Source organism: Colletotrichum scovillei (genome assembly GCF_011075155.1).
Source record: "Colletotrichum scovillei strain TJNH1 chromosome Unknown Contig00009, whole genome shotgun sequence".
NCBI lineage: Eukaryota > Fungi > Ascomycota > Sordariomycetes > Glomerellales > Glomerellaceae > Colletotrichum > Colletotrichum scovillei.
Window position 1 is genome coordinate 213,219 of NW_023336267.1, and position 27,924 is coordinate 241,142.

General features: G+C 52.6%; 10 protein-coding genes across 10 annotated transcripts; 5 read left to right on the top strand and 5 right to left on the bottom strand.

The window, feature by feature from the left end:
* Positions 1-514: 514 nt before the first annotated feature.
* On the top strand, positions 515-1,113 carry HER10_EVM0006171 (MarR-family transcriptional regulator; the record flags this gene model as incomplete). Its single annotated transcript, XM_035475764.1, has 1 exon — positions 515-1,113. Exon 1 carries the CDS (start codon positions 595-597, stop codon positions 1,111-1,113), a length of 519 nt encoding a protein of 172 aa, XP_035329432.1. The 5' UTR covers positions 515-594.
* A 13-nt stretch (positions 1,114-1,126) lies between these two features.
* HER10_EVM0011100 (uncharacterized protein) lies at positions 1,127-2,127 on the bottom strand (the record flags this gene model as incomplete). Its single annotated transcript, XM_035480540.1, has 2 exons — positions 1,991-2,127; positions 1,127-1,914 (listed from the first exon to the last, which is right to left on the bottom strand). The coding sequence occupies exons 1-2, from the start codon at positions 2,097-2,099 to the stop codon at positions 1,127-1,129; spliced, it is 897 nt and encodes a 298-aa protein (XP_035330058.1). The 5' UTR covers positions 2,100-2,127.
* Positions 2,128-3,671: 1,544 nt separating this feature from the next.
* HER10_EVM0006649 (uncharacterized protein) lies at positions 3,672-4,583 on the top strand (the record flags this gene model as incomplete). The annotated part of the gene is made up of 1 exon (XM_035476229.1): positions 3,672-4,583. The coding sequence occupies one exon, from the start codon at positions 3,672-3,674 to the stop codon at positions 4,581-4,583; it is 912 nt and encodes a 303-aa protein (XP_035329507.1).
* A 461-nt stretch (positions 4,584-5,044) lies between these two features.
* HER10_EVM0002542 (major facilitator superfamily transporter) lies at positions 5,045-6,692 on the top strand (the record flags this gene model as incomplete). Its single annotated transcript, XM_035472248.1, has 4 exons — positions 5,045-5,222; positions 5,282-5,656; positions 5,710-6,342; positions 6,397-6,692. The coding sequence occupies 4 exons, from the start codon at positions 5,045-5,047 to the stop codon at positions 6,690-6,692; spliced, it is 1,482 nt and encodes a 493-aa protein (XP_035328999.1).
* Positions 6,291-10,825, bottom strand: HER10_EVM0005604 (catalase/peroxidase HPI). Its single transcript, XM_035475212.1, has 6 exons — positions 10,136-10,825; positions 9,909-10,063; positions 9,383-9,455; positions 8,764-9,195; positions 8,460-8,595; positions 6,291-8,192 (listed from the first exon to the last, which is right to left on the bottom strand). The coding sequence occupies exons 1-6, from the start codon at positions 10,431-10,433 to the stop codon at positions 6,953-6,955; spliced, it is 2,334 nt and encodes a 777-aa protein (XP_035329369.1). The 5' UTR covers positions 10,434-10,825; the 3' UTR covers positions 6,291-6,952.
* Positions 10,826-14,870: 4,045 nt separating this feature from the next.
* Positions 14,871-16,041, bottom strand: HER10_EVM0009394 (glutathione-dependent formaldehyde-activating enzyme; the record flags this gene model as incomplete). Its single annotated transcript, XM_035478883.1, has 1 exon — positions 14,871-16,041. Exon 1 carries the CDS (start codon positions 16,011-16,013, stop codon positions 14,871-14,873), a length of 1,143 nt encoding a protein of 380 aa, XP_035329853.1. The 5' UTR covers positions 16,014-16,041.
* A 1,792-nt stretch (positions 16,042-17,833) lies between these two features.
* HER10_EVM0011221 (major facilitator superfamily transporter) lies at positions 17,834-19,588 on the top strand (the record flags this gene model as incomplete). The annotated part of the gene is made up of 1 exon (XM_035480658.1): positions 17,834-19,588. The coding sequence occupies exon 1, from the start codon at positions 17,987-17,989 to the stop codon at positions 19,586-19,588; it is 1,602 nt and encodes a 533-aa protein (XP_035330068.1). The 5' UTR covers positions 17,834-17,986.
* A 542-nt stretch (positions 19,589-20,130) lies between these two features.
* On the bottom strand, positions 20,131-20,988 carry HER10_EVM0008796 (uncharacterized protein; the record flags this gene model as incomplete). The annotated part of the gene is made up of 1 exon (XM_035478305.1): positions 20,131-20,988. The coding sequence occupies one exon, from the start codon at positions 20,986-20,988 to the stop codon at positions 20,131-20,133; it is 858 nt and encodes a 285-aa protein (XP_035329775.1).
* A 704-nt stretch (positions 20,989-21,692) lies between these two features.
* Positions 21,693-24,373, bottom strand: HER10_EVM0003290 (major facilitator superfamily transporter). Its single transcript, XM_035472972.1, has 4 exons — positions 23,084-24,373; positions 22,566-23,027; positions 22,082-22,508; positions 21,693-22,013 (listed from the first exon to the last, which is right to left on the bottom strand). Exons 1-4 carry the CDS (start codon positions 23,483-23,485, stop codon positions 21,823-21,825), a joined length of 1,482 nt encoding a protein of 493 aa, XP_035329066.1. The 5' UTR covers positions 23,486-24,373; the 3' UTR covers positions 21,693-21,822.
* A 247-nt stretch (positions 24,374-24,620) lies between these two features.
* On the top strand, positions 24,621-27,653 carry HER10_EVM0009303 (homeobox and C2H2 transcription factor). The gene is made up of 3 exons (XM_035478794.1): positions 24,621-26,269; positions 26,330-27,254; positions 27,312-27,653. Exons 1-3 carry the CDS (start codon positions 24,691-24,693, stop codon positions 27,415-27,417), a joined length of 2,610 nt encoding a protein of 869 aa, XP_035329843.1. The 5' UTR covers positions 24,621-24,690; the 3' UTR covers positions 27,418-27,653.
* The last annotated feature ends 271 nt before the right edge of the window (positions 27,654-27,924 follow it).

Genomic DNA, 27,924 nt, shown 5'->3' on the forward strand with positions numbered 1-27,924 from the left:
AGCTGCAATATGGAACTTTCACCCGTCTCTTTAATGTACCTTAAGTCATTTGCTGCGAAGAACCAGACTTGACCAGTCACACTGCTTTGAGTCATGTCCTTTCTAGAATCTTTTCGATACACGGTTAAGTGACTGTATCTGAACTTCGAGTTCTAGCTTCTCCTGCCAGAGGATTGCATTACTATTCCCGAGTTCTGATGATAGCTTGACACTACTAAAATCTTATCTGCCAGTGGTATCTTTGCTGAGCGCGGGCTAATTCAGAAGCCTCTAGAAGCATCCAAGCTGACTCTCTGAGGTCACTGGTGTCTGCTAGTGACACTAAATATGACATGCAGCGTGGCGCTTAAGTACAGTGCGCCCTTGGATGACATGGCTATGACATTCCCCACCAGAGGCCCGAGGCCAGGAACAAGCTCACCGCTGATCAAGAGAGGCCCCCTCCCACAAGTGATAAGAGAATCCGATTGGCGACGGTTTGAAGTTTCGCGATCAGATCATTAGCTATTACAGTCTCCCAGTCGCTGCATTGTCTTTGAGAACTCAAGGGACCAGTACTCGTCCAGCCTGCAGCACATTGCCGATCCGCACAAGATGGTCTCAACCAACGGCTCCAATGCTCTCAATTCCATTACAATCCGGAACCACCGCCCGGGGGACATGGGCTACATCACCCACCGACACGGCGCAATCTACTCCAAAGAATACAATTATGGCGCGCTCTTCGAGGCCATGGTCAGCCAAATCACGGCAGACTTCCTCCTCAAGTTCGACCCAGCGAAAGAACGATGCTGGATCGCGGAGAGAGATGACAAGTTTTTGGGCTCCATCATGCTCATCAAGGACCGCGAAACAGCAGGCAAAGCGAAGCTGAGATGCTTCCTTGTAGAAAAGGACGCAAGAGGGTCCGGCTTGGGAACGGAGTTGATACGGCTTTGTGTCGAGTTTGCAAGGGAGGTTGGATTCGAGAGCATTGGCTTATCAACAGATAACCACTTGATCGGGGCGCGGCGGTTGTATGCAAAGGCCGGGTTCGAGTTGAAAGCCACCGAAGAACATCAAGCCTGGGGAGAGAAGCGAGTGGGAGAGACTTGGGAGCTGCAACTGAAATAGCCGAAAACAACTTTCAATCATCATGTGATTCTAACGCCAGCGAGCCGCCCGAGTTGATCTCTCTTATTTTCCCTACACCTCTTTTTTGTCGCCAGTAGTTGGTAGCTACAAGCACTTCGGGGCAGCCCTGCACTAGCCCACCCCATCTCCTGAAGAATTCAGGACCCAGCTCCCAACCATTCAAGTCCCAGGCGTCTCCCCATATGACAAGCGATGATTTGGAGGGGGAGTCCAAATCCAAGAGGTCGCAGACCAAAGAGTTGCACAGCTCATCTTCGTCTATCTCGCCTGACTGAATACCACGAAGTATGTTATCCCTCATCTTTGGTATTGGGAATAGGTCCAGCCATGGATGATGCTTGACAGTCCTTTGCAGTGCCGTTGGTGAGAGATGAGGGGGGAGGACCTCGCTTGATCCAGGCCGCGCGGGGCCTTGATGTATGAAGAGAGAGTCGCCATCGTCACTCTCGATGAATTCCACCGGGATGCCTAACACCAGCGCATTTCTTGCTAGCCCGTCGAACGCGTTGAGTCTCGTGAGAGCGGGAAGGTCTCGCGGGGTAGGGAGCTGCAGGGTCCAGTTCGAAGAGGCTCTTTGCAGGAACTCGGCGACGTTTTCGCGTATGCCGGCGCATCTGAGCAAATAGTAAATCCCAAGCATCTCTTGCATCTGGGACGAGGTCATGGGTCTATGCGCACTAGGCGCAGCAGCGGGGATCAGGGACATCTCGGCTTGAGGTTCTGCGGAAGCCGAAGCTGTAGTACGGTTGAAAGCAATGCGCTTCAGGTGTCTCTTCTGCCCTGGTTGGATTGCAATGTCAGCCTTCTTCGCCGACGGGATCGCATGTTTGACAGCGGGGTTGTGGAATGGACCTACGGTAGGCTCTTTGGTGGACCCTGTTCTGCCGTCTTCGTCTTTCGGCGGCGCTCGCCACGCCTGTCCAATCGTCTTCATCGTCTAGTGCCTTTACTTGCTTCGGTTCCATCTCGAAAATAATGATCTCGAAATCTTTGCGCCTTGATTATTGAGCATGCTGTGGGCGATGTTCTCTCAGAATTGTGTTCCTATGGGGGATTAATAGTTTGCTTACTCCCTTGCTAGCTGGGATGAACCTACTACACTCAAAGGTCCAGTGGGACGTGCTGTGTCGCAGAAATAGATTGCTTACTCCCCTGTCAACGGGGCTTGAAGGGGCAGCTTGCCATTCGCCGATCTTGAGTATTGGGGGCAAAGAAGGAATCTTCAGACTTGTTCTAGGCTGATTCGAGGTTGGTCTGTTCGGTCGAGGACCAACCGGAAAGGCTCCTCCTTTGAGCCGTCATGGTCTGTTGAAAGACAAAAAACTCACGAGTCATCCATCACGGCCTGGACGCAACGGAATGGGGGTTCGCCGCCATACTTGACAATACTGTCGGTCGCCGCGCACTGCCAACTGGCGACCTCCGTACAATGACTTGTGGTAATTTCCTCGATAGAAACCCGCCAGCCATTGAAAGTCCGCCAGCCATAGCAAACTCTGCGCGCCTGACGCAACCCCGAAGTAGTGAGTTTGTCCTCAGTAGATGTCCAAACACCAAGCAAGGATCGCATGATTATTAGAGACAACCACACAGCGCGCTCCACTACAGCACGGGGTATTATGTACTGCTTGAGGATGGGAGTCGAATTATTCTAAAGATCGAACCGTTCTGGATAAGAAATTCCTGTCCGTAGATGCTTGTCTAAGCCTCAGGATTGACATTCCGAGGGCGGCTCCGTGAGTTTCGAGCCGACAGCATCCGCTGCAAGATGCCCAGAGAACGAAGATGCTTCAAGCCGCAGGTCACGACGCGCCCGTTATCTGAAGCCATATAAGGTGCCCAGCTGAACAAGGGCATCGTGATCTTCAAGTCAGGAGAACCAGAGAACCGTCGGGACGTCACCGAGATCTACGGAGTGATACGAGGATGTTGTCCCGGCCCAAACAAACGCCGAGCTCCCGACTACGTACCTCCCGTCCTTCCATGACGGCCCGCGCCCCGGTACAGGTATCTAGGTATGATCTACGTACCTTAGGTACAGTGTGGTATCTAGGTACTTTATCCCATTGAAGGGAAGGAGCGTTGCCAAATTCGAGTCCAGGCCGGACCCCGACAGGGGTGTAAGCAACGAGGAAGTCGCGAGTCGGCTCATTGAGAATGCCAGAGCCTCCGACAGCATTTATGGCTGACAATTGAGAGCCGAGGACTGGAAGTTCCTGAAGAAAATTCTAGCCCGCTCCGTTCTCTTTTCCTCTTTGGTTCTGAATCTTCCTCTTTCAATGGCTTGCTTACGCCCCAGATCGGCTCGTTTGACCGGCTTATCAAGCATTGTGCCCTCGGGCTCGTCGAAGCTCCCGCGTGGCACCTTCGGCCGCCCATCAGACTTCCGTTCTTCACAGTCAAGTTTACTTCTAGCCAATGTATTTAATCGCCTCTTCCTCCTTGCCAACATCTTGACGTATGCTAATCTGAGGAAGTCTCTCTACCTGCCACGATCCAACCACCATAGTCGAGCCGTTTGCACGCTCCGCCCCAAGATGCCATCCTTCACCGCCAATGACATCCCTGATCTTCGCGATCAGGTGATTATTGTAACCGGAGGAAACGTCGGTCTTGGCTTCGAGACGATACGGCAGCTCAGCAGACACAACCCAGCCCGAATCTACCTTGCAGCCAGGTCCCGAGACAAAGCGGAAAAGGCTATCCAAGAACTCCAACAACAGAACCCCGAGACAACAAACGTCACCTTCCTCGAACTTGACCTAGCATCTTTTGACAGCGTCAAGGCTGCCGCGGCCGAATTCCTCAAGAAAGAATCTAGGTTGGACATACTCGTCAACAACGCTGGCATCATGATGACACCCGAGGGCCTTACCAAGGAAGGGTATGAGATCCAGTTCGGAACCAACGTGATGGGTCCGGCGCTGTTGACCCAGCTTCTGCTACCTGTCATACGCGAAACGGCCAAGACGAACCCCGAGACGCGTGTCGTCATGCTGTCTTCAGGTTCTCACGCCCTAGCCCCGAACGATATCTACAAGTTCGAACAAATTCGAACAACAATGCCTAACCGAGCTACTACCCAACGATACACCATATCGAAGCTTGCTGACCTCCATTACGCCAAGGCTTTGGCAGAGCGAGAGAAACAAGTCAAGATCGTTCCTGTCCACCCGGGGATGGTTGCAACCAATCTTCACCATGCTTCCACCGGCATGTTTCTCAAACCTTTCCTGAACGCAGCCATCTTCTTCGCTACGCCTGTGGAGAAGGGTGCCTTATCGCAGATCTGGGCAGCCGTGAGCCCTGACGCCAAGAGCGGGCAATACTACGGTCCTATTGCTAAGGCGGAATCTGGTTCGAAGCTCAGTCAGGACCGCAAACTTCAGGAGAGCATTTTCGGTTGGATCCAAAAAGAACTTACGGGGCATGCGGAAACCATTGACTGATCGGTATACCGGTGTGGCGGACGAGATCATCGAGTGGTAGGCAATATCGGACCTGGCGACTGTTCCGGCCGAGCGAGCTCTTCAACCATATCCGACTTGGTTGGATGGGTGGAGGGAAGTCTTGTTGCATTTCACTCTGGAGCTCAAAGACGTGCAATGAACCTGAGTAATGAATCAAAAGCGAATTCCAGAGATTTGATATGCAAAGATCGGCCAATTGGCTGCAAGTGATCGTTTAGTCTGGCCCCATCGACCTGCATTACCCCAGATCCCCGAACCGAACCGAACCGAGCCACATGGTGATCGCAAGGAACGAAAAGAATCCTCGAAGGAACTGCTTGCCGCTTATTATACCAAAAGCAGTGTCATAGTGTGTCCCATGGACAGTCTGCATCGTTTCATTCTATTCGATTCCTGAGACAAAGGACCAACAGAGCGTCAGTCGCTTTAGCAGGATCGTCATGGGTGATTCACCTGCAGCAACATCGGCCGAAAAGCCCCAAGAGACGAACGCAGAGCAGTATGGAAACACCCAGAGTGCTCTGGATCGCGTAACCACAACCGCATCTTATGTTCCTCCTGAAATGAGCCCGATCCGTCGCCGCGCCGTCATGTGTGCCCTCTGCCTGACTCTCCTCTGCCTCCTGCCTCCACCTCTCCTGCCATGGACGCCCTGCCATGCCACAGCCGCCCACCAGCCACAGCATCGGAGTACGCGTGGGTGGGAAGCGCGTACACATTGTCCAGCACGGCATCCACCCCGGTCTGGGCTAAGATGTCCGACATATTCGGCCGAAAGCTCACAATTATGACTGCGGCGGCGACGTTCATGGCGGGAAGCCTGATCGCGGCCTTGGCTGGGGACATTCAAGTTCTCATCGCTGGGAGGACTGTACAGGGGCTCGGGGGAGGTGGATCGTTGGTTCTGGTCACGATTGTGATTGGCGATATCTTTAAGCTGGAGGATCGGGCCAAGTACTATGGCATGACTGGCATCGTCTACGGGATTGCGAGTGCGGTCGGCCCAGTACTTGGAGGTGTCTTTACACAGACGATTGGATGGAGATGGTGTTGTGAGAAGGATAACCCAAATCCAATACGGAGGCATAGAGCTGACAATTGATAGTCTTCATCAACTTACCGTTCGACGGCGTTGCCCTGGCGGTGTTATTCTTCACTCTCAAGGTTGAAACCCCCAAAGAGCCATTCATTACCGGTCTTCGGGACCTCGATTGGATTGGGTTCCTTCTCATCATAGGTGGCACAATCTGCTTCCTCTACGGCCTCGAAACAGGTGCCGGTGGCATCGTACCCTGGAACTCTGCCTTGGTCATCTGCCTCATCCTGTTCGGGGTCCTCATTCTCGCGCTCTTCATCGTATGGGAGGCTCGCTTCGCAAAGAACCCCGTTATTCCATTCCGAATCTGCCAAAAGGTCACCAACATTGCCTCTTTCACCCTTGCTTGCATCCACAGCTTCGTATTCATTTCATATGACTATTTCCTCCCGCTCTATTTCCAAGTCGTCCTTGGTTTCAAACCGATCATCGCTGGAATAACGCTATTTCCTCTGCTTATCCCACTCACGGTCATGACAATGCTCGGGGGGCTGTTCACCCGGAAGACTGGCAACTACATTGTTCCCATCTTCTTTGGTTCGGCACTCATGACTCTCGGGAATGGCCTGTTCATCAGCTTTGGCATCAGCACGGAGTGGGCCAAGATTGTGTCTTTCCAAATGATTACTGGGTTCGGTGCCGGTGTGCTCTTCCAAAGTCCCATGATCTCAATTCAGACTCACACGAAGCAAAAAGATATGGCGGCTGCTATGTCGGCTTTCAGTTTTGTGAGGTCTCTCTTTTCTTCGATGTCCATTGTCATCGGGACGGTGCTGTTGCAGCATAACCTTGGTGGTGGAGAGCTGACGGCAGGGAAGCTTGGTTCTGAGAATGGGAACGATGGAACTCCAGGGGCTAGCAAGGCTATCTACATGTCTGCGTTGCGTGTGATGTGGGCATTCTTTGCTGGCGTTTCTGGTTGCATGCTTCTAGCTGCGATATTCATCAAGCCGAAGTCGAAAAAGTCAGGTCAGCCCAACACAAGTCCATAGAAATTTCTTTAGACATTCTAGAAATTGAATAGTCTTCCAGAGTACTGTTGAGTGTCTCGACATTGGAATTGGTTTTAAGGGCATGTACTTGACTTCTTAAGCCGACCGACTAAACTGAATGATGAGTCACGACGATTATGAACTGTGGAGGGGACAGAGTGCAGACGAGAGAATATATGAGGTATAAAGTAGATACAAGAATAGCCGCCAACACCTTAAATCCTTAACATAGAAACAGTTGGGTTAGTGCGTAGAGCACTTTAGTACTTCTTCAAGTCGAAGCGGTCAAGGTTCATGACCTTATCCCAAGCAGCGACGAAGTCCTTGACGAACTTCTCGTTAGCGTCGGAGCTGGCGTAGACCTCAGAGATGGCACGGAGCTCGGCGTGGGATCCGAACACGAGATCGGCGCGGGTGGCGGTCCACTTCTCGGCCTTGGTCTTGCGGTCGACACCGGTCCAGGTCTCGCCCTCGGTGTCGGTCTTGGACCAGACGGTGGAGATGTCGAGCAGGTTGATGAACCAGTCGTTGGTCAACTGGCCCTTCTTGGCGGTAAGAACACCGGTGTTGGACTGGTCGAAAGTGGCGCCGAGGGCACGGAGACCACCGACGAGAACAGTCAGCTCCGGGGCGGAGAGGGTAAGCTGCGAGGCCTTGTCGACGAGGATCTCCTCAGTGCGAGCGCGGGCGGTGCCCTTGCCGTAGTTGCGGAAACCGTCGGCCTGGGGCTCGAGGTAGTTGAAGGCGCGGACGTCGGTCTGCTCCTGGGTGGCGTCGACGCGGCCGGCAGTGAAGGGGACGGTGACGGCGACACCAGCGTCAGAAGCGGCCTTCTCGACAGCGGCGACACCACCAAGAACGATCAAGTCGGCGAGGGAGACCTTCTTGGCACCGGTGTTGAAGCTCGTCTGGATCTTCTTGAGGGCGTCGACGACCTCGGCGAGGACGGTAGGGTTGTTGGAAACCCACTTGTTCTGGGGCTCGAGGGCGATACGGGCACCGTTGGCACCACCACGCTTGTCGGAGTGACGGAAGGTCGAGGCGGAGGCCCAGGCGACGGAGGCGAGCTTGGAGACGTCGAGACCGGCGGTGCCGAGGATGTCAGACTTGAGCTTGGTCACATCAGCATCGTCAATGAGCTCACCCTCCCTGGCGGGAAGGGGATCCTGCCAGCCGAAAGTCTCCTTGGGGATCTCAGGACCGAGGTAGCGGGCGACGGGACCCAAGTCACGGTGGAGAAGCTTGAACCAAGCCTTGGCGAAGGCGTCGGCCAGCTCCTGAGGGTGGTCGAGCCAGCGGGTGGTGATGTTGAGGTAGGACGGGTCGTTGATGAGAGCCAAGTCACTGGTGAGCATGGTGGCCTTGCGGAACTTGGTGCTGTCAAAGGGGTCGGGGTAGTCGAGGGTGCCGTTGACAGCCTCCCACTGATGAGCGCCGGCAGGGCTGGTGACGAGGGTCCATTTGTTGTGAATGAGAGACTCCAAGTAGCCGTTGCTCCATCTGCAGGTACAAGGATTAGCGTCGGTGTGTCACTGCATAATCACCCGGTGTGGTTGGTGTATAAATAGCTTTTCTTGGCCTCATCGTTTGTCGCCTCATCACTTCTCCCATGACCTTCTCTTTCTCTCATGGGCGAATATTCGGCAAATGAGATAAAAGACCTCTCAAGAGTGAGAAGAGGGGAAATGAGAGTGACTGGAGTGCCAAGACCCTGAGGGGCGCAAATCATATGCAAACGGAAATAGACTCATCACAATCATGACTTACTTGGTAGGGGTCTTGGTCCAGACAACCTCAAGACCACTAGTCATCTGGTTGACACCATTGCCATCGCCAACGCTGTTGTGCCATCCGAGACCCATCTCGCCAAGGTCAGCGGCCTCGGGCTCACCTCCAATGTTGCCTATGAGAGACGCCGGTTAGCATTTGCATGTTCCAAAAGTGGCGGTGAAAATCGTGTGTTCCCGGGGGTGAGCCGGAGCTCTCTCCGGAGACGCTCAATTCTTGCGCGCGTTCGTCCGACTAGCACCGGGATGGTGAAGAGGGGACGCGTGAATGAGGTGCAACTCACTTGCAGGCACAGCACCGTGCGTCTTGCCGAAGGCGTGTCCACCGGCGATCAGAGCGACAGTCTCCTCATCGTTCATTCCCATGCGATCGAAAGCGACGCGGATGTCCTTGGCCGAAGCGGCGGGGTCGGAGCTGGCATCGGGGCCCTCCGGGTTGACGTAGATGAGACCCATGTGGGTGGCACCCAGGGGCTTCTCGAGCTTGTCGGCGCGCTCGTTGATGTCGGTGCTGCCGTTGTAGCGGACATCGTTGCCCTTGGGGACGAAAGTCGTCTCTCCTCCCCAGTAGACGGACTCATCGGATTGCCAGGTATCGGGACGGCCAGCGGCGAAGCCAAGGGGGGTGAAGCCCATGGACTCGAGGGCGACGTTGCCGGTGAGCAGGTACAAGTCGGCCCATGAGATCTTGTTGCCGTACTTTTGCTTGATAGGCCCTGTAAAACATGGAAGAGCTAGGATTAGCAAACGTTTCTTCTCTCTCTATCTCTCAAGAGGCCCACAACATCGCTCTACTCGCGCCATCGAGCCACGGCAAAGTGGATATTGCTCCCGAGTCGATGATGCAAGTCGAACATGGGTGGGCCGAATCGCAAAAGAGCGCATGAGGACGGAAAATCTTACACAGCAGGCGGCGAGCCTTGTCGAGGTTCTGGTTGTCAGGCCAGCTGTTAAGCGGAGCAAAACGTTGTTGGCCCTGCAGCAGTCCAATATTAGTAAACGCCAGTCCTCAAGAATCAAACTGATGCAGAGATGTGATAAGATGCAAACAGCCCAGGTCCATATTTCGTGACGCGGTGCGGGTGGAGAAAAAGTCGACGGAGACGCTTTAGCACCTCTTGGCTTTGATCCGGGATAGGACAAAAACCTCCGTCTAACTAATTGATCTTCCAACGCGAGACGAATAGGACCGCGAAGAGATGATCAAGTGCAACGGTAGGCAAGGAATAAGAAATATGCTAAAATGGAGGGGGGGGGGGGGGGGGGGGGTTACAACGCGGTGTTTCTTCCAGCTACCTTGTGCCAAGGGGAAAGCACTAGGAAGACCGGGAGAGCGGGGGGAGGGAGGGAAGGACTTTCGGGATAGCACAGCCAAAGAGAAGAGAGTAAAACATAAGCCAAGAGATGCAGTGAAGAAAAAACGGCTCACCATTCCACCGCCACCTCGGCCGTCAATGGCGCGATAAGTGCCGGCGCTATGCCAGGCCATGCGGATGAAGAGACCGCCATAGTGGCCAAAGTCGGCGGGCCACCATTCCTGGGACTCCGTCATCAGGGCGTGGAGGTCCTTCTTCAGAGCCTCATCTGTCGTGGGGTGTTAGTGAGGATCCTCCCACACATCGTTTATTCTTCCCTCTCTCCATCGAATCTACTCACAATCCAAAGAGTTGAAAGCCGCAGTGTAATCGAAATCGCCTCCGTACGGGTTGGTCGCGGGCTGGAATTGACGAAGAGTATCGAGTCTGAGCTGGCATGGCCACCAGTCGTGGCTGCGAGTGCCGCCGCCAGCCTGGTTGCTGATTCTCGAGCATCGGCCGAAGCCCTCGGCCGTGTCCCTCTTGGGGAGCTCGCTGGTGACGGAACCATCGCGTTTGGCGAAAGGGCAACCCTCAGCCGTGACGGCGGGCAGGAGAGCAGAGGCCGCCAAAAGGCAGCTTGAAAGTTTGGCGTGCATGTTGACAAGACAGGTTGGTCCAGAGGACGTTCAAAGAAGGAATGACTAGGTGAGAGTGAGACCGGGGGGTAGCAGACTCAACGGGTGAGAGATGAGTGTGTTCCTGAAGAAGAGGAAACAAATCTTTATTCCAAGATGGGACGAACCCCAGGACATAAGTAATAAACTGTGGCGACCTACGACTCACGAGCAATGACACGGCTTCTGAGCAGGTACCACGAGCCACGATGGAGCATCTCCATGTGGGAATATTTTGATTCCAGAACTCCATGATTAGTAACAATACCAAGACCTGCGAAGGCCGCTTCCAAGCCCGGCGTCCCCAATGCTGCGCAAGGCATCGCTGACGGGGGCCTTGGTAATAAGCTTCCTACAACGGCAGTCGAGTCGGTATTGCGCACTAAGATGCTCCCATGGCAAGGTTTGCGATCCAGAATAAGCGCCTGGAATAACAATCTTGTTTGATTAGGATGGGCGTGAACATACGCAGATTGGCAGATGGCTCTTTGGTGTGGTCTGGTCCGCTTTTCACACTTTTGGGCGGGGATTGTGTCCTAAGCGATGTCCATATGGGTGAAACTTACGGCAACTTGTATGGAGAAGACATGGGGCCCAAGGAGGAGAACACACCAGGATCGGGCTGGCGTGGCCGGGATCATGAGTTCAGATGTTGATCCATAGCCAGGCATAAGCTAGGGAATCCGGGGAGCTGACGAGCTGTGCTCCCTGCTCCGATGGCCAAAAGTCAACAGTCTGATGCGGGCCGGTGCCAAGTTACTGGGTGACTGGAAGAGTAAGGTAGTATTTCTGTAAAGCCTGCAATAATTCACACCAACCGCGACCAATTGTGCGATGACAGTTTCCAAGCTGCGGGAGCCACTTTTGAATCTAATAGACTTCGCCCCCTAAACTCCGAAGAGCAACAAATCGGATCATATCAACCCGCCCTCTCCCTGCTATATCCTGCTGTACCCTGTCTGTAAACACCACTTAGAAGTTAGGACTGCATATACACTTAGCATGTACGGAGCTGCCCGCGCGCAACGGGCTAATTGATGCCTCCGTCATTCATCTTGCTTCTGCGGACTTGCGACTTTGTTCCTAGCGAAACTCCTAGAGAGGAGTCTCGAGAATCCATGTCCCAGCAAAACCCCCCGAATGCAATGCCGGGTGGGAGACTAGACAACCTAGCTGTAGACAACCTGCCATTACAGGTCTAGGCTCTAAAGAGTCGCACAAGGTTTTGGCCCAAATCGCGACCACCCAACATGGGATGAAGGAAGCTTTTCATCAATCGTGCATTGACTCAGCCCTACCTCCCTCTGGCGGCGGGCAAGTATTTGGGTGTGGGAAGAAGCAAAAGCAAGCCTCTGGAGGGGAGGATCTGGAACCCGAACGCCTCCCCCCTCCTAGACGACCCTCCTCGACGATCCATCCCCGCGCGCCGGCCGGCCGTTGATGGCGGCCTTCAACGGCCTCGACTGGAACGCACGGCACAGAAACACTCGGAACCACACTCCAAGGTGACACCACCCACACGGACATGCGGGCGGGATGGGATGCAGCCAGGCGGCGTGGCAGATCAGCACGCCAGCTGCAAGCACGAAAGAAACCCTCGACAGGCCGGGCCAACCCAGCCAGCACCACCATCCTGAACAGGAAGGCTAGTTTTGAGGTACGCGAGTATTCGTGCATGCACCTTACAGTAAGAGAGCTGTCGGCCGAAAATCCTGCGACCCCGGCTGTGCCCGAGCCAAAAGATTGCCCCCGAGTAGTGTATAGCCACATCAGTCACCCCGTCCACCTGTGCTGCCAAGATGCTTGGCGAGGTGGCTTCTCATCACATGCAGAGTCCCCTTGGGCCTTGGACACGCAACACCATTCCCTTGGCTGGGAACTGCGAACCCGGAGGCCCTTGGGAGTTTGCTGGGGTAAGCCGCAATGGGGAGCACGGTGACAGCAGAGGTGAAATCTGACGCTGAGAGTGGCTGAGATGAGAATGAGATTGCCGCCCTGTCAACTACCGTAGCGTGCAACTCTCTGAATCACGTTCATCCTTGTAGACTGGTTTTGCTACTCGGCCGACACCCACTTGCCGACGGGTCATGAGCCTGTACTAGAAATGTGTCGAACCACATTGGCTGGGCACTGCACACTTAGTTGCCGGAAACATTACCCTCTTTCGTCTCTGCCGTATGCGTCCGCGGTGTCCGTGGCATGCTATAATCTTTTTCCTCCACAGACCACAGTCCATGTCCACCCCAACACGTGCACGACCAGCTATAGTTACCTATACGAAGGATGCAGTATCGAGGGGGCACGGAAAGTTTACCTTTGCGATATCATCTCGGGGAACGCCACACAACATAGGGGGGAGGGGAGCACGGGCTATTCAAGAACTGGGAGATTTGTTTTTCGGGGTTCATCTCACACCCTTTCACGCGCGCAAACTTACCAATGATGAATCATATCGCGTTGCCCCCTCCCACTATACCAAAAGTAAACTTGGAAACCTTGATCGACTCGGCTGCACCCTATTTTGATTATAAACTGCCTCGATTCTATAGGACGCCGGTCAAAGTCGGCAAGGATCACAGTGACAACAGATAAGTACGTTTTTCACTCCGTTCAACTTACCATTGTCTTCAATTGACTTTGCTCTAGGATGCCGAGGCGGACGACATTTCCATTTGGGAAGGACAGGTAAATGCAACCCGTGATCCATGTGATCAATTCTGCCAGCTTCCCTTGGAGTTGCATGCAAAGTCAAAAGTTCCCCAACTCACAGACCCGGGCTACTAAGTCAATTTTCATCGGACTTAATACTGCTCAATATTATTCGTCTTCGGCGATGAACCAACTTGAAGGGTCAGCATGGATCATTATAGAAGTTTACTTTTTGGCATCCAACTTCCTCACTGCCGAGTTCATGCAACATGATTTCGTAGTCACGAGTGATATTCCAACAATGTTTGTAAGCTCAAGGAAGTGTAAGTGAACGGATTCCCGCTCAAGAGGCTATGCCCGTCTCGGCTTTTGATCATGGGCTTGTATCGGATTCAAATGGCATTGACTTCGTGAGCGGAACTCCGTCGCGGACATACTTACACCCGAGAGCAATTGACTGAATGTTTTTCAAGTCGTAAACACTTGTGTTCCACGTCGAGCGAGCCCTTACTGACGTTCACTGTAATTTTACTCCACAGCCAGCAGCCAAGAAAATTACCGCCTTGTCTGGAAACCGCAGTTCAAGACGCACAAATCAGATGCCCACGTTCCTCTGCCAGTACAGATGAAGATGAAAATAGCTCACAGCACCGAGATATTCAAAGAAAGCAGACATGTCGTTGACCTTATGTCGCAACTCAAACCAACGACGCGATGCGGACTAGGTTGAGCTGTGCATGCCAAGCTTGAGGCCCCAACTCCATCACACTGCATAAGCGGGTGATGCCCTCTTCTATTTTCAGCTACCAATAATGGAGGCTCGGTTCGTCAGCGCTCCTTGGTCTAGTCGGTATTACATCCTTAGAAAGTGAGAAGTGGCGCGATACTCGCTTTAGACTCATCCCGATCAACGATGTGCATCAATAGACTAGACCTCTTGTGAAGATACGGACAGATGTTGCCTGTGCAACGGCACAGGATGGCCTGAAAGTGAGAGTCTTTGTGATGCTACCCTTACCCCGAGGCGCAGCAGTAAGCTGTCAGCACCCAGAGGATTGCGGGGCTTGGAATCGATCCGAGTAGCTGTCACCAAGGCACATAAGCATGCCAAGTAAACTAACCGCTCGGTCAGACAACGGTGAGTTCAGCTTGACGACCTGGAGAAGTCGGTAGGTATGAGCTCGCCCGGTATCCCGCCAACTCCGGTCCCATGAATCCAGTATCCCGCCAATATCCCACGTGTCCCTCCACAGGACCCGGCGCCGCGGGCCCGACCTTTGACAGAGTCCGTGTCCGTCCGTTAAGGGGGCCCCGCCCGGCCCGGCGCGCTTGGCAGGCCCGAAAGGGGACCCCCGAGTCATACGCCAAGTCTATCCCACTGGGAAGCGGGCCGAAATAGCCCCTTAAACAATGCTTGATAAGTTCACGGGCACTGTTTTCATGTTTTCTGGATTGATATAGAAACCTGCCTGTTTCATCCGAATTGGAAAGCAGTTCAATCATTGCGAAACTTGGAACGGACATGGGATGACTCGGGTATCCTTGGCTCATCTCAGGGGTAGGACAATGGAATCCAGATTTCAGATTGCCGGATTGATCCATCTTTCTATAGTCCGTAGCAAAAATGATTTGTTATCCTGTTCGCCAAGAAGAACGTGATTCTGCAAATTGCCTATTATAGGCCTGCTAGCGACCTGCAAAGAGCGTCACGGTGAACGATTTGTTTCTGATTAAATTACGTATGACTATCTGCCGTAGCACCAAGCTGCATCACTTTGACTGGGCCCCTGAGCGCAAGCCTCGTTCAAGACCGTCAATGAGCCTCCGGGCAATGCGCGCGGGCTCTCCTGATCGACCCCTTTCCGTCTCTTCCTCGAAGCTGCATCGCTCCGTCCACCAGTCCAACCACGTCTCGGCCCGCGCACCTTCGTCTGCCCGAAGCAGCCCTACGCTGACGTCGATGACGTCCGGTCGCCAACTGTCGCGCCAGAATATCGTTGCACCGCAGTTACCACAGAATTCGCGAAAGACGCCAGGTGAGGATTCATACGTTCTCACGATTCCGGCGGGCAAGTCCGCGAAGTTGAGAGGGAGAATTCCGGACTGGCCGTCGTCTGGTCCCGGGACGTGAAAGAAGATGTTGCATCGGGGGACGAATGCCCATGTCTGAACCTCAAATCCGGAGATGAGGCGGCAAGACCGACAAGCACAGGTCCCAGCCAAGTACTTTGTGCCGTTGCTTCGAATCCACCACTTGACGGTGTCAGGGTTCTTCATAAACTCGGCGGAATGTTCGACTTGAGCATATTGTAGGTCGGGGAAGCCGGAGTGCGGTAGATAGCTTTCTTCGGTTGGCCGTGTGATGTGGTAGCTCACTCTGCCACAGGCGCATGAGGCGTGCAGAGAGTCTTTTGAACAGCCAGCTGGCGTGGGAGGAAGCTTCGTTGTGGGCTGTGATGATGGAGTGACCGGCGTTGTCGTCGATTCCAGCCGCTGTCCATCAATCTCGGACAGCCATATCGAGATCCCGCCGTCTTTGGTATCGGAAACGCCGGTGTGCCTTGCAAAACGCGCGTCCGCGCCAACGTCCTCGGCCGTGTTGTGTAGTAGGACGCCAGTGGCTGCTTCCCATACAATCACTCCATCAATATCCCTGCGTCTGAGGACATGGCACCCGCACGTGCTGCAAAAGTATCTTGTCCACCCATCAACGCCATGATACGCAGTCGTATCATCCGTTTGATGAGGTTCATGGATGGGGTAGTAAGAGGCGCAGAGAATGCCTGTGGCGTGTCGGTCGACGTCACCATGGTTGATGGACAACTTGATAGCCTCTCCATGAGCAACGACAGGCTGAACCTGCTGCGAGACGCCACCGCAAAGGCAGGAGATGTTGAACGTATTTGGTGGCATAATGGATTTCTTTAACGTCAAAGACTTGGAGGTAATTATGCTGCAGGCTGCGGCAGACGAGTGATTTATATGATGAACGATCTCTGCTCCACGACCTTGACATCGTACGTGTAATGAATGTTTTGATCTTGGAAAAGCTGTCAGCAGATTCCCCGCATCAGCTTGCAGCATCTGATAACGGCCCGGCCAACCGGATCCCGATCAACCACCCCGAAAGCGGAGAGTCTTCCAAAGTGTCGGCGAATATCGACCCCGCAGTCGCCGGGGGCCTGCGTCGATCTAGGGCGTCTGTAAGGCGCGTTTACGGCCAGCCGCGATTTGGGTGCGGAGTATCGGGAAGACTCTTTAGTGAGCCATGCGTTGTCATCTGACTGGTTGGTTCTCCGCGGGTCTGATGCGAGATACGCGGAGTATCGCTCGACAGTCGTATCCTCATAGAATTGTCATCATTAACAGATTTACTGAGCGGTGATTATTCAGAGACTCCGTACTTGCGCCCGATAACGCCGGCTAAGTGCTGACAACCTTTGGCAACAGCTTCAATAGTCAGGAGGTGGGGTGTTGAGTTTGAGATTGCGCAGTACTCCAAGCATGTTCGCCGCAACCTTTGGGGCCCGATTGCGGCTCACTCATGCGACGAGACTGTACGAATGTGTATTGTACTAGTCGCAGCAAAGAACATCTCCTAAAATCACCCTTGGTACATCTTGAAGGCTGGGCAAACACGTCACTTGAACAGCGTACGGGTTCCACCATTGGGCACACGTGGGCCGTCTCATTATGTAGTTACACCATACTGGACTTGAGAGGAACCTGGAGGGAGGTCAACTAATTACCAAGCTTAAAGCCGACAGCAGCATTTAATGGCAATGATCGACTATAACGATACAAGCTGGTAAGTTACAGACTGTTGATCGGCTTGTTGTCCTAGGTCGTCATCGTTCTATGACCTGCAATGTTCTTCAACGATTCAGCTTGGGCGAAGTAGGTTCAGAAACTAGACGGGAAAACCTGCGCCCCCTCTTTATCCCTTCTTAGAATAGCGGAACATCATCATTTGAGAGCTTTTGATAATCTCATCAATACCGCGACTGGAACGATGAAGAGCATTACTAGTGTTCCATTGTCAATACCAACTGCAGGAAGGGTAGCAAAGACAGAATCCACCATCGAAGCTGTCCCAATCTTATGAGATCTACGTTCTCCTCATGAAATGACTACGCAATTCACGTTTCTGCGCCATTTCATGTGTCTGGAAGTTGCCTTGCTGGTCTCATCAAATGGGAAAGGCGTTCATGCAAGTCCATCGTCTTGCCTGCATGATGGGACCCCATGGGTTGAGCTAAACCATAGCGGCGGAACCCAGAGAACCCAGGTATCTAGGCACTCAGATAAGAGTCTACTGAGAGATAAACTATCAAAAGCGTCAGCATAGAATTTTAGTCACTCTTGTGGTTTCCAGAACCGACTCAAGCCGCCATTTCACGGTTGCCACCGCTCTGGTTGGCCGTGACGTGGGTCTCCGAGTTGAACCATTACGCTGGGGAGCCGAGCAGGTGGGGTACACAATCTACAATAGGCAACTTCTGAAAGCTTGCACCATCAGACTCACGATGACGTGCTTGTTAGAGTAACACGAAGGATCAAAAGTCGTCTGACATTTGTCTTGATACGTCGGTTTCTGGTGGATGTGTCGTCTCTTATCGGAATTATGTGGATATCGCCAGTGAAAACTTTTGGTATTTGCACCTTGCGTATGGATTTGCCCAGCCATGAGTAACGAGGCGTTGCTGATGGTGTGCTCGAAACGATGCTGTGATGCTGCAGATGCAAGTGATAAGAGCAAGCATCTTTCCTTGCAACTCTGCTACGGATAAGTTGTTGCGGACATTCTTTGTCAACGTTAAAGCTGCCCGATCACTGATTAACAACGACTAGTTGCATTGTCGTCTCGTAACTCGACAGTACACTCTATGGCCGACCACGACATCAAGGGAGTGGCAGAGCCACCTGCTACAGATGATACTTCCAATTCAGACGAGCGCTCCGCATCCGTGGCGTCGAACTCGGCGCCGACGGGAGCAAAGAACCCGGAGCAAGCTGCCAAGAGCCTTCCGAAGACTGGCGCCGATGCTGCCCTCGAACTTCTCAACGAAACTGGCCCTATAGCCCGCACTGTTGACCCGGAGCTGAATAGAAGGCTAAAGCGCCGCATCGATACTCACATCATGCCGCTTATCTGCATCGTATACTTCTTGCAATACATCGACAAGACAGCCATCTCATATGCCAGCGTCACAGGCATTCAGCAATCCACGGGTCTCCACGGGAACCAGTTCAACTGGGTTGCTTCCATCTTCTTCTTTGGCCAGCTCGCTTTCGAGTTCCCAACCATCCGACTCATCCAAATGTTTCCTCTTGCGAAGTACACCTCCATTAATGTCATTCTATGGGGCGTCGTCCTAGCTTGCCTTGCCGCATGCAAGAATTACGCTGGCCTGCTTGTCTGCCGTTTTCTCCTTGGTGCGTTCGAAGCGGCTGTAGTGCCTGCATGGGTTCTCTTCACCTCGCAGTGGTACACCAAGCAGGAACAGGCATTCCGCGTCGGAATATGGTTCTCTGTCTGTGGTGCCGCTCAAATGTTTGGTGGCTTCTTCGCATATGGCGTCGCAACACACGTTGGAAAAGACCCCAACGCAGCTTTGAGGGGTTGGCAAGTGATCTTCTTGTTCCTTGGTCTGCTGACCGCACTCGTTGGTATCGCGTTCTTCTTCATCATGCCTGACTCGCCGGCCACTGCCAGATTTCTTTCTCAAGAAGAAAAGGCAACTCACCTTGAGCGAATCCGGGATAATGAGCAAGGTATTGGCTCGCAGGAGTTCAAATGGAAGCATGTCAAGGAGGCATTGCTCGACGTAATGACTTGGCTTTATGCTTTTTGGATCTTCGCGGCCAACATCCCGAACTCTATTGCAACCAGCTTCGGCAACATCTTAGTGCGAGGCATGGGATATACCAGTGAGGAGTCTCTTCTTCTCGTCACACCGCTCGGCGCTTACGAGATTGTGGCGTTGGTCGGCCTGACTTGGCTAGCAATGAAGACGAGACAACGACTCTACTGGTGCATTGCCGGTCACATCCCTGCCATTATCGGTGCCATTCTCATGGCTACAACTTCGAAGGTCCCAGCCTTGATCGGGTACTACACTTCAGGAGGTATCCCAATCGGATGGACCACGATTCTGGGGTTGCAGAGCACCAATGTTGCAGGTTCCACCAAGAAAGTCACCGTCGCATGCATTGGCACCATCGCATACACCATCGGTAACATCATATCTCCCCAGACCTTCCAGGCCCGGGATGCGCCTAGATATCTCCCTGCAAAGATATCCATTTGCATTATTTACTTCTTGGTTACGGTCGACTTATTCTTGATGCGCTGGGTGTTGGAGAGAAGAAACAAAAAGCGTGATGCTGAAAAGGCGGCTTTAGGAAATGCTTATAAAGTGGAAGAGAACCATGAGTTCTGGGATTTGACGGATCTTGAGAATAAAGAGTTTAGATATGAGTTGTAAGCTAAATATTATTGACGACTGTATGTTCGCCGTCTAATAGTACGTCCCTTGAGACACATGTTTCTTATCATATACAACCTCGTCTGCCAGCTTACCAGATCTCTTCCACGGTCTGTAGTTACATTGAAATGCTGTTATTGTCTTCGAATTGTCGCACAGATGAAACCTTGGGACGAGTCAACTAGATGCAGAGTCAATGTTGGTAACACAGTTTGGTCAAGAGACTCCTTGAAATTCTATGACTCGGAATTAGTAATGATACACCACATTGAGACCCAAATCAGTTGCAGAACGTTTCTGCACTCACCCATGGTAGCTTTCCGAATGTCTATTGTATGAGCTAGGGGCTTCATTAACGATGGCTCGGCGCCTAGAGAGTCTTGGTGGTTATAGTCATTCTCCTTGGTGGCAACCCAAGATGTCGGACGGCCCTGGTTTCTCGCTTGGTATCTGTCTAAGCGTCGCGAGGGCACCTCGCTGTCATACCATATTTCTCTCTGCCCAAGAATTGATGTTGATCTTCTGTATTCAGTTTGTTGCCCTCAAGGTATCGTGTTCATCGTGGTAGCGAGTGTAGTATTGTTGGCGAAAGACTTGGCTGCATCCTTCGGGATGTCCTCCAGCTGATGGCAGTCGCACTGCTTGATCCGTGTGAATGCCAGAAGCTTTTCCAGAACCGCAAATTCAACTTTCAACTTGATGCTGTAGACGATGGGTTTGCTAGTTGTCTGGAAGACGAAATAGCCCGTGTACTCCAGAATGACGAGCCCGGTGTCCAGGAGGAACACCAACACGAACATACTGATAAGGAAGCTGAGCAGGACCTTTGCCTCCTGTGCCTTGAACTCGAAGAGGCTTTTGAAGTTTCGAAATCCAGCCCTGACGAAGATTCCGGTGATGATCATTTCCTGCAGAGTAAACACCATCAAGGATGCCTTTTCGAATATCTTGAAGCGGGTGTCCCAGACTGGGCTATTGCCTGCCCAGACTCCAGCGAAGAGGACCGTCTGCGGAATGTGAACGCAGAAGAAGGACGTTATAATCAACGCTAACACCAACCGGATAGTGATGCGATTGTAGACGACGAGATGCAATCGTGACCACAATACGACGGACTGGCCCGTGACCATGCAGTACCAGCCAATATGGGCGAATATCCCCGGTATCACCGTTTTCGTCGGCTGCATAAACCGACCCAGGCCGCCACACGCATGAAGCAGGATGCCGGTGTTGGCAACTAGCATGCTCCAGAAGTATCGTCCGCTTCGTCGGCGAAATCTCGTAAAGATTAGGACGTATAACTCGAGGGCGTTGTAGATGCCAGCCGTCGCTAGGCACGTAATCGCGATCGCCTCCTCGGTTGACAGGTTCTGACCTATCGCCCCCTTGACCTGCGCCATATCTAGGGGCGAGGGGGCCAGAGAGGCCGCTTTCTTTGCTCAGGCTCGTACACAGATCGATGGACGATTCTTGTTTTGACCCTGTAATATCGTGAACTTAGGTGTAAGCCCGATAGAGATAACTGGAGCAAGCGGGGCCGACAAAGTCCGAGAAAGACAACATGATTATTGGCCGGACCGAGATGGTTTTGATGTGTTTCACGGGATGCTATCATGGGGAAAGACTCGGCTGCCCCCGACCTTCTCGCAATAGCAAGGTTCGCCCGATCGAGTCATTGAAACATCTGACCGTTTTGCCAAGATAGCTTGTAGGTACACTCGGGATCGCATTTTCGGTCTCTGCCACTTCACAAAGGTCCCAGTTCGTCTTGCTATCCGTGCAGACAACATAGAGGGACCGAGCGAGAGCGGTTGCCCGGCCTATCAAGCAAAGTATGCCATCCTGCCATGATTCTCGCTTCCTTTTACGTCAAGTTTCATCATACTCCCCCAAAGTTCGCTGCGATTGCTAGTATTGGGCTTTGGTTCGCTGTTAAGTAGCTGCTTGGTACACTTGGCGATCATTGCCAAACCTTTCCTCGCCTTGGCTGAGCTTCGCTGTATCAGATTGGACAGTATATGCATAATGCTTACTCGGAATCAATTCCAGGCCCGGAAGCCGAATGATCGACTATTGAGCATTCAATAGCGCTACGCGACAGTGGCACGTGAATGGGTAAAGATGAGCTGGCTTGGTGAAACTCAATGCGGAGGTAGTCTTGAGATAAGATGAGCCAAGAAGTATCATTTCATCCAAAGCCACGTGGTATCATTAGATCTAGCTGCGATTCTACTTCAAACCGCTTGATTGACTTTGGCATCTTCCTTTGCGGCAATTATGACGACGCAGTATACAGCAACCGCGGCGAAGAACACAAATAAGGCAGTGATTGTACTGAACCAGCCGACGCCAATGCTTTGAATTGCAGGCAAACATGAAGCAGTACCGACGGCTGCGATAGCGTATCGGAAGAAGTAGTTTCCCGCTGGATGAACACAAGTTGTTAATATTTGATGTACAAGGCAAGCTGTAGTGTGTAAAGGAGGGACGAACCTATGACTTCGGCGCTCCGGCCTTTGAACACATCCAAGCAATAAGTGTTGATGCTGGGAAATGCGATTACCTGGGCGAAGCCCTGGATAAACATGCAGATCACCGGAAGTGGGATCCCGCCGACCGCCTTCTCAATGGACCAGCCGTAAATAATGATGCAGATAGGGATCACAGCTCCCATTGCCACGAATGAGCTCCTCAGACGGTCCTCGGGGACTCTATGGCCCCTGATCTTGATCCATTGCTTGACGGTCCGGTCGGCCCAGCGACCTCCGGCATACGTGCCAAAGAAGAAGCCACATCCTGGTGCGAGGAAGAAGAGCCCTGATTCGAGAGGCGACGTCAAGTGAAACCTAGGGTTAATGACGTATCGGATAGGCGTGAGCAAGGCTTGCATGTTCCACACTAAGGCTGAGGCAGCCATTCCCTAGGTCGCATGATTAGAACAGTGAATGATATAGAATAACTTCCGAGTACAGCTTACAGCCACGAAGAGTTTAGGTATTAGCAAGAGAGCCAGTACACGGAACGGGTTTGCCCAGTCCCAGACCTGAGCTACCTTTGCCTTAGTGCTCAATCCCCTTAACTCGTCTGAGCGCAGTCGGTGGCTGGTTTCTGGGAGGAATGCCACCGCAAGAATTGCCGTGAGCCCGGCGAGAGCAGACTGGAACCAAAACAATGATCTCCAGCTATGGAAGTTCACCATAACGCCACCGATAAATGGGCCAAAGCTCTGACCGATGAGAGTGCCATTGAGGAAAAATGCAAGCGCGGTGCCTCGCTCCGTGGGCTTGTAGATGTCGCCGATGCAACTGGAGCCGAGCACCAAATATGCTGTTCCCGTGAACGCCGAAAACATACGGAAGACGAAGAAGGCTGCAAGGTTTGGCGACAAGGCCGTTCCTACATTGAAGGCAAAGAAGGTACATGCTGAAATAATGCAGGGCTGCGTAGTTTCTGTGAGCTCGTGCCAAGATATTGAAGCGAAACTTGTCAACCTACCCATTTTCGACCGTAAACTTGGCTGATAGGGCCCCAGAAGAGGGTGCATATGCCCATGAATAGAACATAGATGGCGTTGCTGACGTTGATGGTAGTTCCAGTTGTGTTGAGATCGGCAGCGATTTCGGGGATGGCAGCTAGAAGCAACAAGGAAGAGACCGTGGACGCAATCCCACCGCATGCTACAACGGCTGTTACGAGCCTCTTCTTGGCTGGCGAGAATCTGTTGTAAACAGCTTCGGTGTCTTGGCGGCTTAGACCAGCATTGTTCACGTCCACGGCCGGCACAATACTGCCACTCTTCTCCGCATTGGAAGTAGTCGGTACCAAGTCCGGGGTTTCGGGCCGGCCGTCGCTGCTCGGCTCCGGCTTCTCAGACTGTTCGACTTCGTCGTGGGACATGTTTGCGGGCTGCCGATGTGGGACGAGAGACCTGGCTTGGCTTTCTCCGTTCGACCATGCGGGGATGAATCTTAGAAAAGACCGTGACTTGGCGACCACATAGTACTGCCATTGCGCAAAAATGAATGGGGAATCCAAGTTTTTCAGAGCTAGCTGCCCGAAAAACTCGGCAAAGAAAGGATGTTGACCGACGGCATTGTGAAGAATCCACCCGGCGGAAACGTCTACCACATTGCACCTGGCTGACTTTTCCGAAGTCGGTGACTGGACTGATAGATCATCCCTCGGAATAGCCCAGTTGTCCCCGCAAAATTGGTAGATGAATTGCTTCAAACAGAAGTCATCACTGCGTCCCCACGAATCAGACACCGCCTTGCTGAATTCATGGTAGCATTGTTGGGGCGCGGGGGTTAGCCGCGACGGACATCTCCCGACGGGCTCGCCCCGGGGCTAACAATCAAGGCCAAATGGTGGGGGTTGACCGAGAGCAATACCAGCGCGGCAACGTTTGTGTCCCGACGGATCATTTGCGTAGTGCCCAGAGCTCCGAGATCGGCCGGCTCCGAACAAACGTCTCGGTCGCCGAATGCTCAGCCGAAGTCGGTGTCGCGTGGTATCAACGGACCTGCCGACATGCAGTCCTGTGCCGGACTCGGCTCCGGTGATGCGGAATTCTATTTTGGAACAGAGATACGAAAGACGTTGTGTGATTGAGCCGCATCTTTATCCGCAAACTGAAAGGGAGTGTGGTAGCGGAGTGGTGCGTGGAAGGCAGCCGATCACTTGCTATTCCTCAAAGTCGCGTGTGTAGATATACAAAAAAAGCAAGAAAAATCATCGCATAACCTGTCGCAGATACAAGTGCTCTATGGGGTCATCCACAGCATATTGACGTCAATTAAGCTTCTCCTGAGCTTTGTCTTGGAAGCTAGCATGCAACTCTCACGTTATGGGAGGAGATTGACGAGGAGCGATAAAGAGTAATTGAGAGGTGTGTCGATAGCCGGGCTGACGATGACCCGAGCAAAGGGAACAAGATTCACTGCGGGGAGTGCGGGCACAATATGACTGCCCTCCCTGACCATCTGAAAGTAGAGAGCTTATTCGGGGAAACTTTCATCCTATCTGCTCTTGGACAGCACTAACAGATGCCACTTCTCCAACGTTGACACGCTGCATCCTCAAGCATTTACACAACTCGCACAATGATGGACAAGGGACCGGCTGTAGCCAATGACACGCAAGCTCTCAGCATCGACGACTTCACCGCCGCGCTTGAGTTGGGCTTCATCACGTCGAACTTTGTTAATAATCAGCAAGTCGATATTACCAACTTTGGAACTGGACAAAACGAAACTTCAGAGACTTTACAGGGCATTGGTGCTATTGAGCCTCTCGGCGTTCTTGGTGTTGAGTCATCTCATCAACAAGATGCATTTGCGATTGGCCCCGCCCCAACCGCTCTCGGTAGCCAACATGTCAGCATGGACTTTGCCGAAAGGCAACCCGTGAACAACGTCAACCAATTTGACGAGCCTGGCGTGTTTATGTTTTCAGAAGCCTTGGGCGATGGAGAGCCTATGGGCCACCTGTTTGGCAACGAAGGGAATAACATACCATCACTCCAGCCTTCAGATACCACAACGCCGCCGAAGATCGGAACTCGCTTCTCATCCAAGTCCCTCCGCATTCTGAAGACATGGCTGGCCAACAACAATCATCACCCGTATCCCACCACCGAGGACATGGAAATCTTACAGCGGCAGACCGGCCTCAGCAGACAGCAGATTACCAATTGGCTGGCCAACACCCGCAGACGGACGCGCTTCAAAGTGCCGCCGAAACGTCCGCCTTCTCCGGCAATTACCTCTTCGAGAACCATGCCCATCGACATTCCTGCAGGCTCCAGCCTTTCCGACACTTTCCAACACTTGAACCCTCTCCAGAGATGGCAGGTTTCACCTCCAGAGCATGAACCTGCGTCCGTATCTGCTATTGCCAACGCTGTGTCTGGATTTTCGTCAGAAGGAGAAGACTTGGGCGACCGATCATTGACAGACACTATTCCGACACGATCCTTGTACGGGCAGTCTTCGGCAAGCAGTGCAGGAACGTCTCATTCCAGTAGAAGCTCGGCCAACTCAGCATATTCACACAACTCTCACACGTCTTTGAGGTCTCTCGAACCCCTTGGAAAAAGTGCAGTCAAGCGCAGACGACGTCGAGCGCTGGCGAAACGCCCTGAGGCCAAGGGCACAGGAACCCTTTGGCAGACCAGCAACACATATCAGTGCACGTTCTGTACAGAGACGTTCAAGACCAAACACAACTGGCAGCGTCACGAAAAGTCATTGCATCTCTCTCTCGAGCGCTGGGAATGCGCTCCAACCGGTGCGACTGTCCCTGACGCCAGCGGGCAGTCGGTTTGCATCTTTTGCAGCGAAGCGAACCCGAATAAGGAACATTTGGAGAAGCATAATTATCAAGCATGTAGGGACCGTCAGCCTGAAGACCGGACGTTTTATCGAAAAGATCACCTGCAGCAACACTTGAAGCTGGTTCATGATGCCAAATTCTTGAGGTGGCCTATGGGAGATTGGAAATACGAAAGCGAGATTATACGTTCCCGGTGCGGCTTTTGCGGCCACACGATGTCTTCGTGGACTGACCGGATAGATCATCTGGCCGAGCACTTCAAAGACGGAAAGACGATGGCAGATTGGCATGGTGATTGGGGATTCGACGACAATGTCTTGAACATGGTCGAGAATTCGGTGCAGCCTTGTAAGTGCCGCTGTGCCGTTAGAGAACCGAAGCATGAAAGATCTAATCGGTGCTGCCCAGACTTGATTCACATGGAACGCAACTCACCATGGCCGTTTACAACGAAGCAAGGTGTTCCAGAGACACCGCCCAATGCCTACGAGCTGATCAAGCTAGAGCTTGAACACTTTTCCGCCGAACACCAAAACACCAAGGACGAGATGCCTACGAATGCAGAACTTTTATACGAGAGCTGCTGCGTCATTTTCGGATGCGACTCAATTTCGTTTTCCAAGAGACCTGCAACGTCAACCCAGAGCTGGTTGCGAGATCTGCTCATGTCATCGGAATCCATCGTACAGCAGGCGCGGGTCCGACCGATGAAGAACAACGCAAGGTCACGATTCACGTATCTTAGCATAAACGGTAAAGCGTGCATCTTTGAGGCCTGCGGGTTGGAAGAGCAATTGCAGAGCTACGTGGAGATATCCAAGTTGATTGAGCCACAAATTTCCGACGACGAATTGCAACGAGAGGCCTGCAACATCGTCGAAAGGATCGAGGCCTCTTCGCCCAATCCGTCAGAAATATTTACAAACTTTTTGTTTAGTCTCATCAATGGCTCTCCTCACTGGCTTGCCGCATTCCGTCATCGGACTGGACTCTTGCCGTCGGAGGCTTCGAATGCTATCCCTCCGTCCGGCGTATCCGAAGGCATTCTAAGCTCCATAGCAGCTGAGGCCGGTCTCGAGTTTTCGGGGGCAAATCTTTCTTCAGGTAGCACACCGGATCCGACACAGGTGAATGCTGGCGGCGGTAAGACGGGCGACATTAGCAAAGTGTACTCGACCTCCTCGTTCTTCGTCAACGACGACAATTGCTACAGGAAACTTATGAAAGAGCTCACTCGTTTCGTGACCATCACGACGTCACCACGCAATCCGAACAGGCGAATTCCCACTGATGCCGAACTCCAACATCAGGCGAGGTGGATTTCCTTCGAAGAGTAATACCTCTTGAAGATTACCTTACTTATAATAACTCAGAGCTGACGATAGCTTAGTGATGATCCATGGAATCAAACTCCAGCGGACAACCCAGACTGGCTTCGAGACTTTAAGCGCGAGATGGGCATTCTTGACGATGACCCAGGACTGAGTCACTCGTGAACAAGATTTTTGCCTCCAATGTGGCTGTACGAGATTGGGCGATCATTCCATTGGACTGGTCCATGGTGTATAGCTTCTCAGCCCCCATGCGTTAGACTCCGCGCGAAAGGCGTAGCACTTGAGCCTGTCATTCTAAAATTCTAGAAAAGGAGTCCACCATTGAAGTCTCTAGAGATGATGACTCAAGATACCTTTGAACAAACCATCCTTTTACTCGCATCGCAGCGATACCGGCCGAATCCACATGCGCCCTGCGATTTGGATCACAAGTAGGGCGTAGGGAGCAGTTGACATGGATTTTATGGGGCTCGTCAGCAGGGACTACTCCGTAACCTGTCCTATTGATAGAAATGCCGCCCTAGGGCGTGAGTCTATCTCGCTAAAAACCAATGCTTCGTCCACCCTCATCGAATGGATTTAGTGATTTCGTAAGGTACTAGTCGTGTGCAGAGTATTAGAGCGAAGCTTTTGTCTCTCCTGTATCCACGAATATTGTTTAATGGGAAG

Excerpts from the sequence above, each read along its gene's own strand:
- HER10_EVM0005604 (XM_035475212.1), bottom strand. The coding sequence starts at position 10,433 with ATGCACGCCAAACTTTCAAGCTGCCTTTTGGCGGCCTCTGCTCTCCTG. Across the intron at positions 9,196-9,382 it reads CAAGGCTCGCCGCCTGCTGT|GGCCTATCAAGCAAAAGTAC; the intron begins GTAAGATTTTCC and ends CATGTTTTACAG. Across the intron at positions 8,193-8,459 it reads TGGACCAAGACCCCTACCAA|ATGGAGCAACGGCTACTTGG; the intron begins GTAAGTCATGAT and ends TTGTACCTGCAG.
- HER10_EVM0003290 (XM_035472972.1), bottom strand. The coding sequence starts at position 23,485 with ATGTCCCACGACGAAGTCGAACAGTCTGAGAAGCCGGAGCCGAGCAGC. Across the intron at positions 23,028-23,083 it reads AAGTTTACGGTCGAAAATGG|CCCTGCATTATTTCAGCATG; the intron begins GTAGGTTGACAA and ends GAAACTACGCAG. Across the intron at positions 22,509-22,565 it reads TACCTAAACTCTTCGTGGCT|GGAATGGCTGCCTCAGCCTT; the intron begins GTAAGCTGTACT and ends CATGCGACCTAG.
- HER10_EVM0009303 (XM_035478794.1), top strand. The coding sequence starts at position 24,691 with ATGATGGACAAGGGACCGGCTGTAGCCAATGACACGCAAGCTCTCAGC. Across the intron at positions 26,270-26,329 it reads CGAGAATTCGGTGCAGCCTT|ACTTGATTCACATGGAACGC; the intron begins GTAAGTGCCGCT and ends GGTGCTGCCCAG. Across the intron at positions 27,255-27,311 it reads AGGTGGATTTCCTTCGAAGA|TGATGATCCATGGAATCAAA; the intron begins GTAATACCTCTT and ends ACGATAGCTTAG.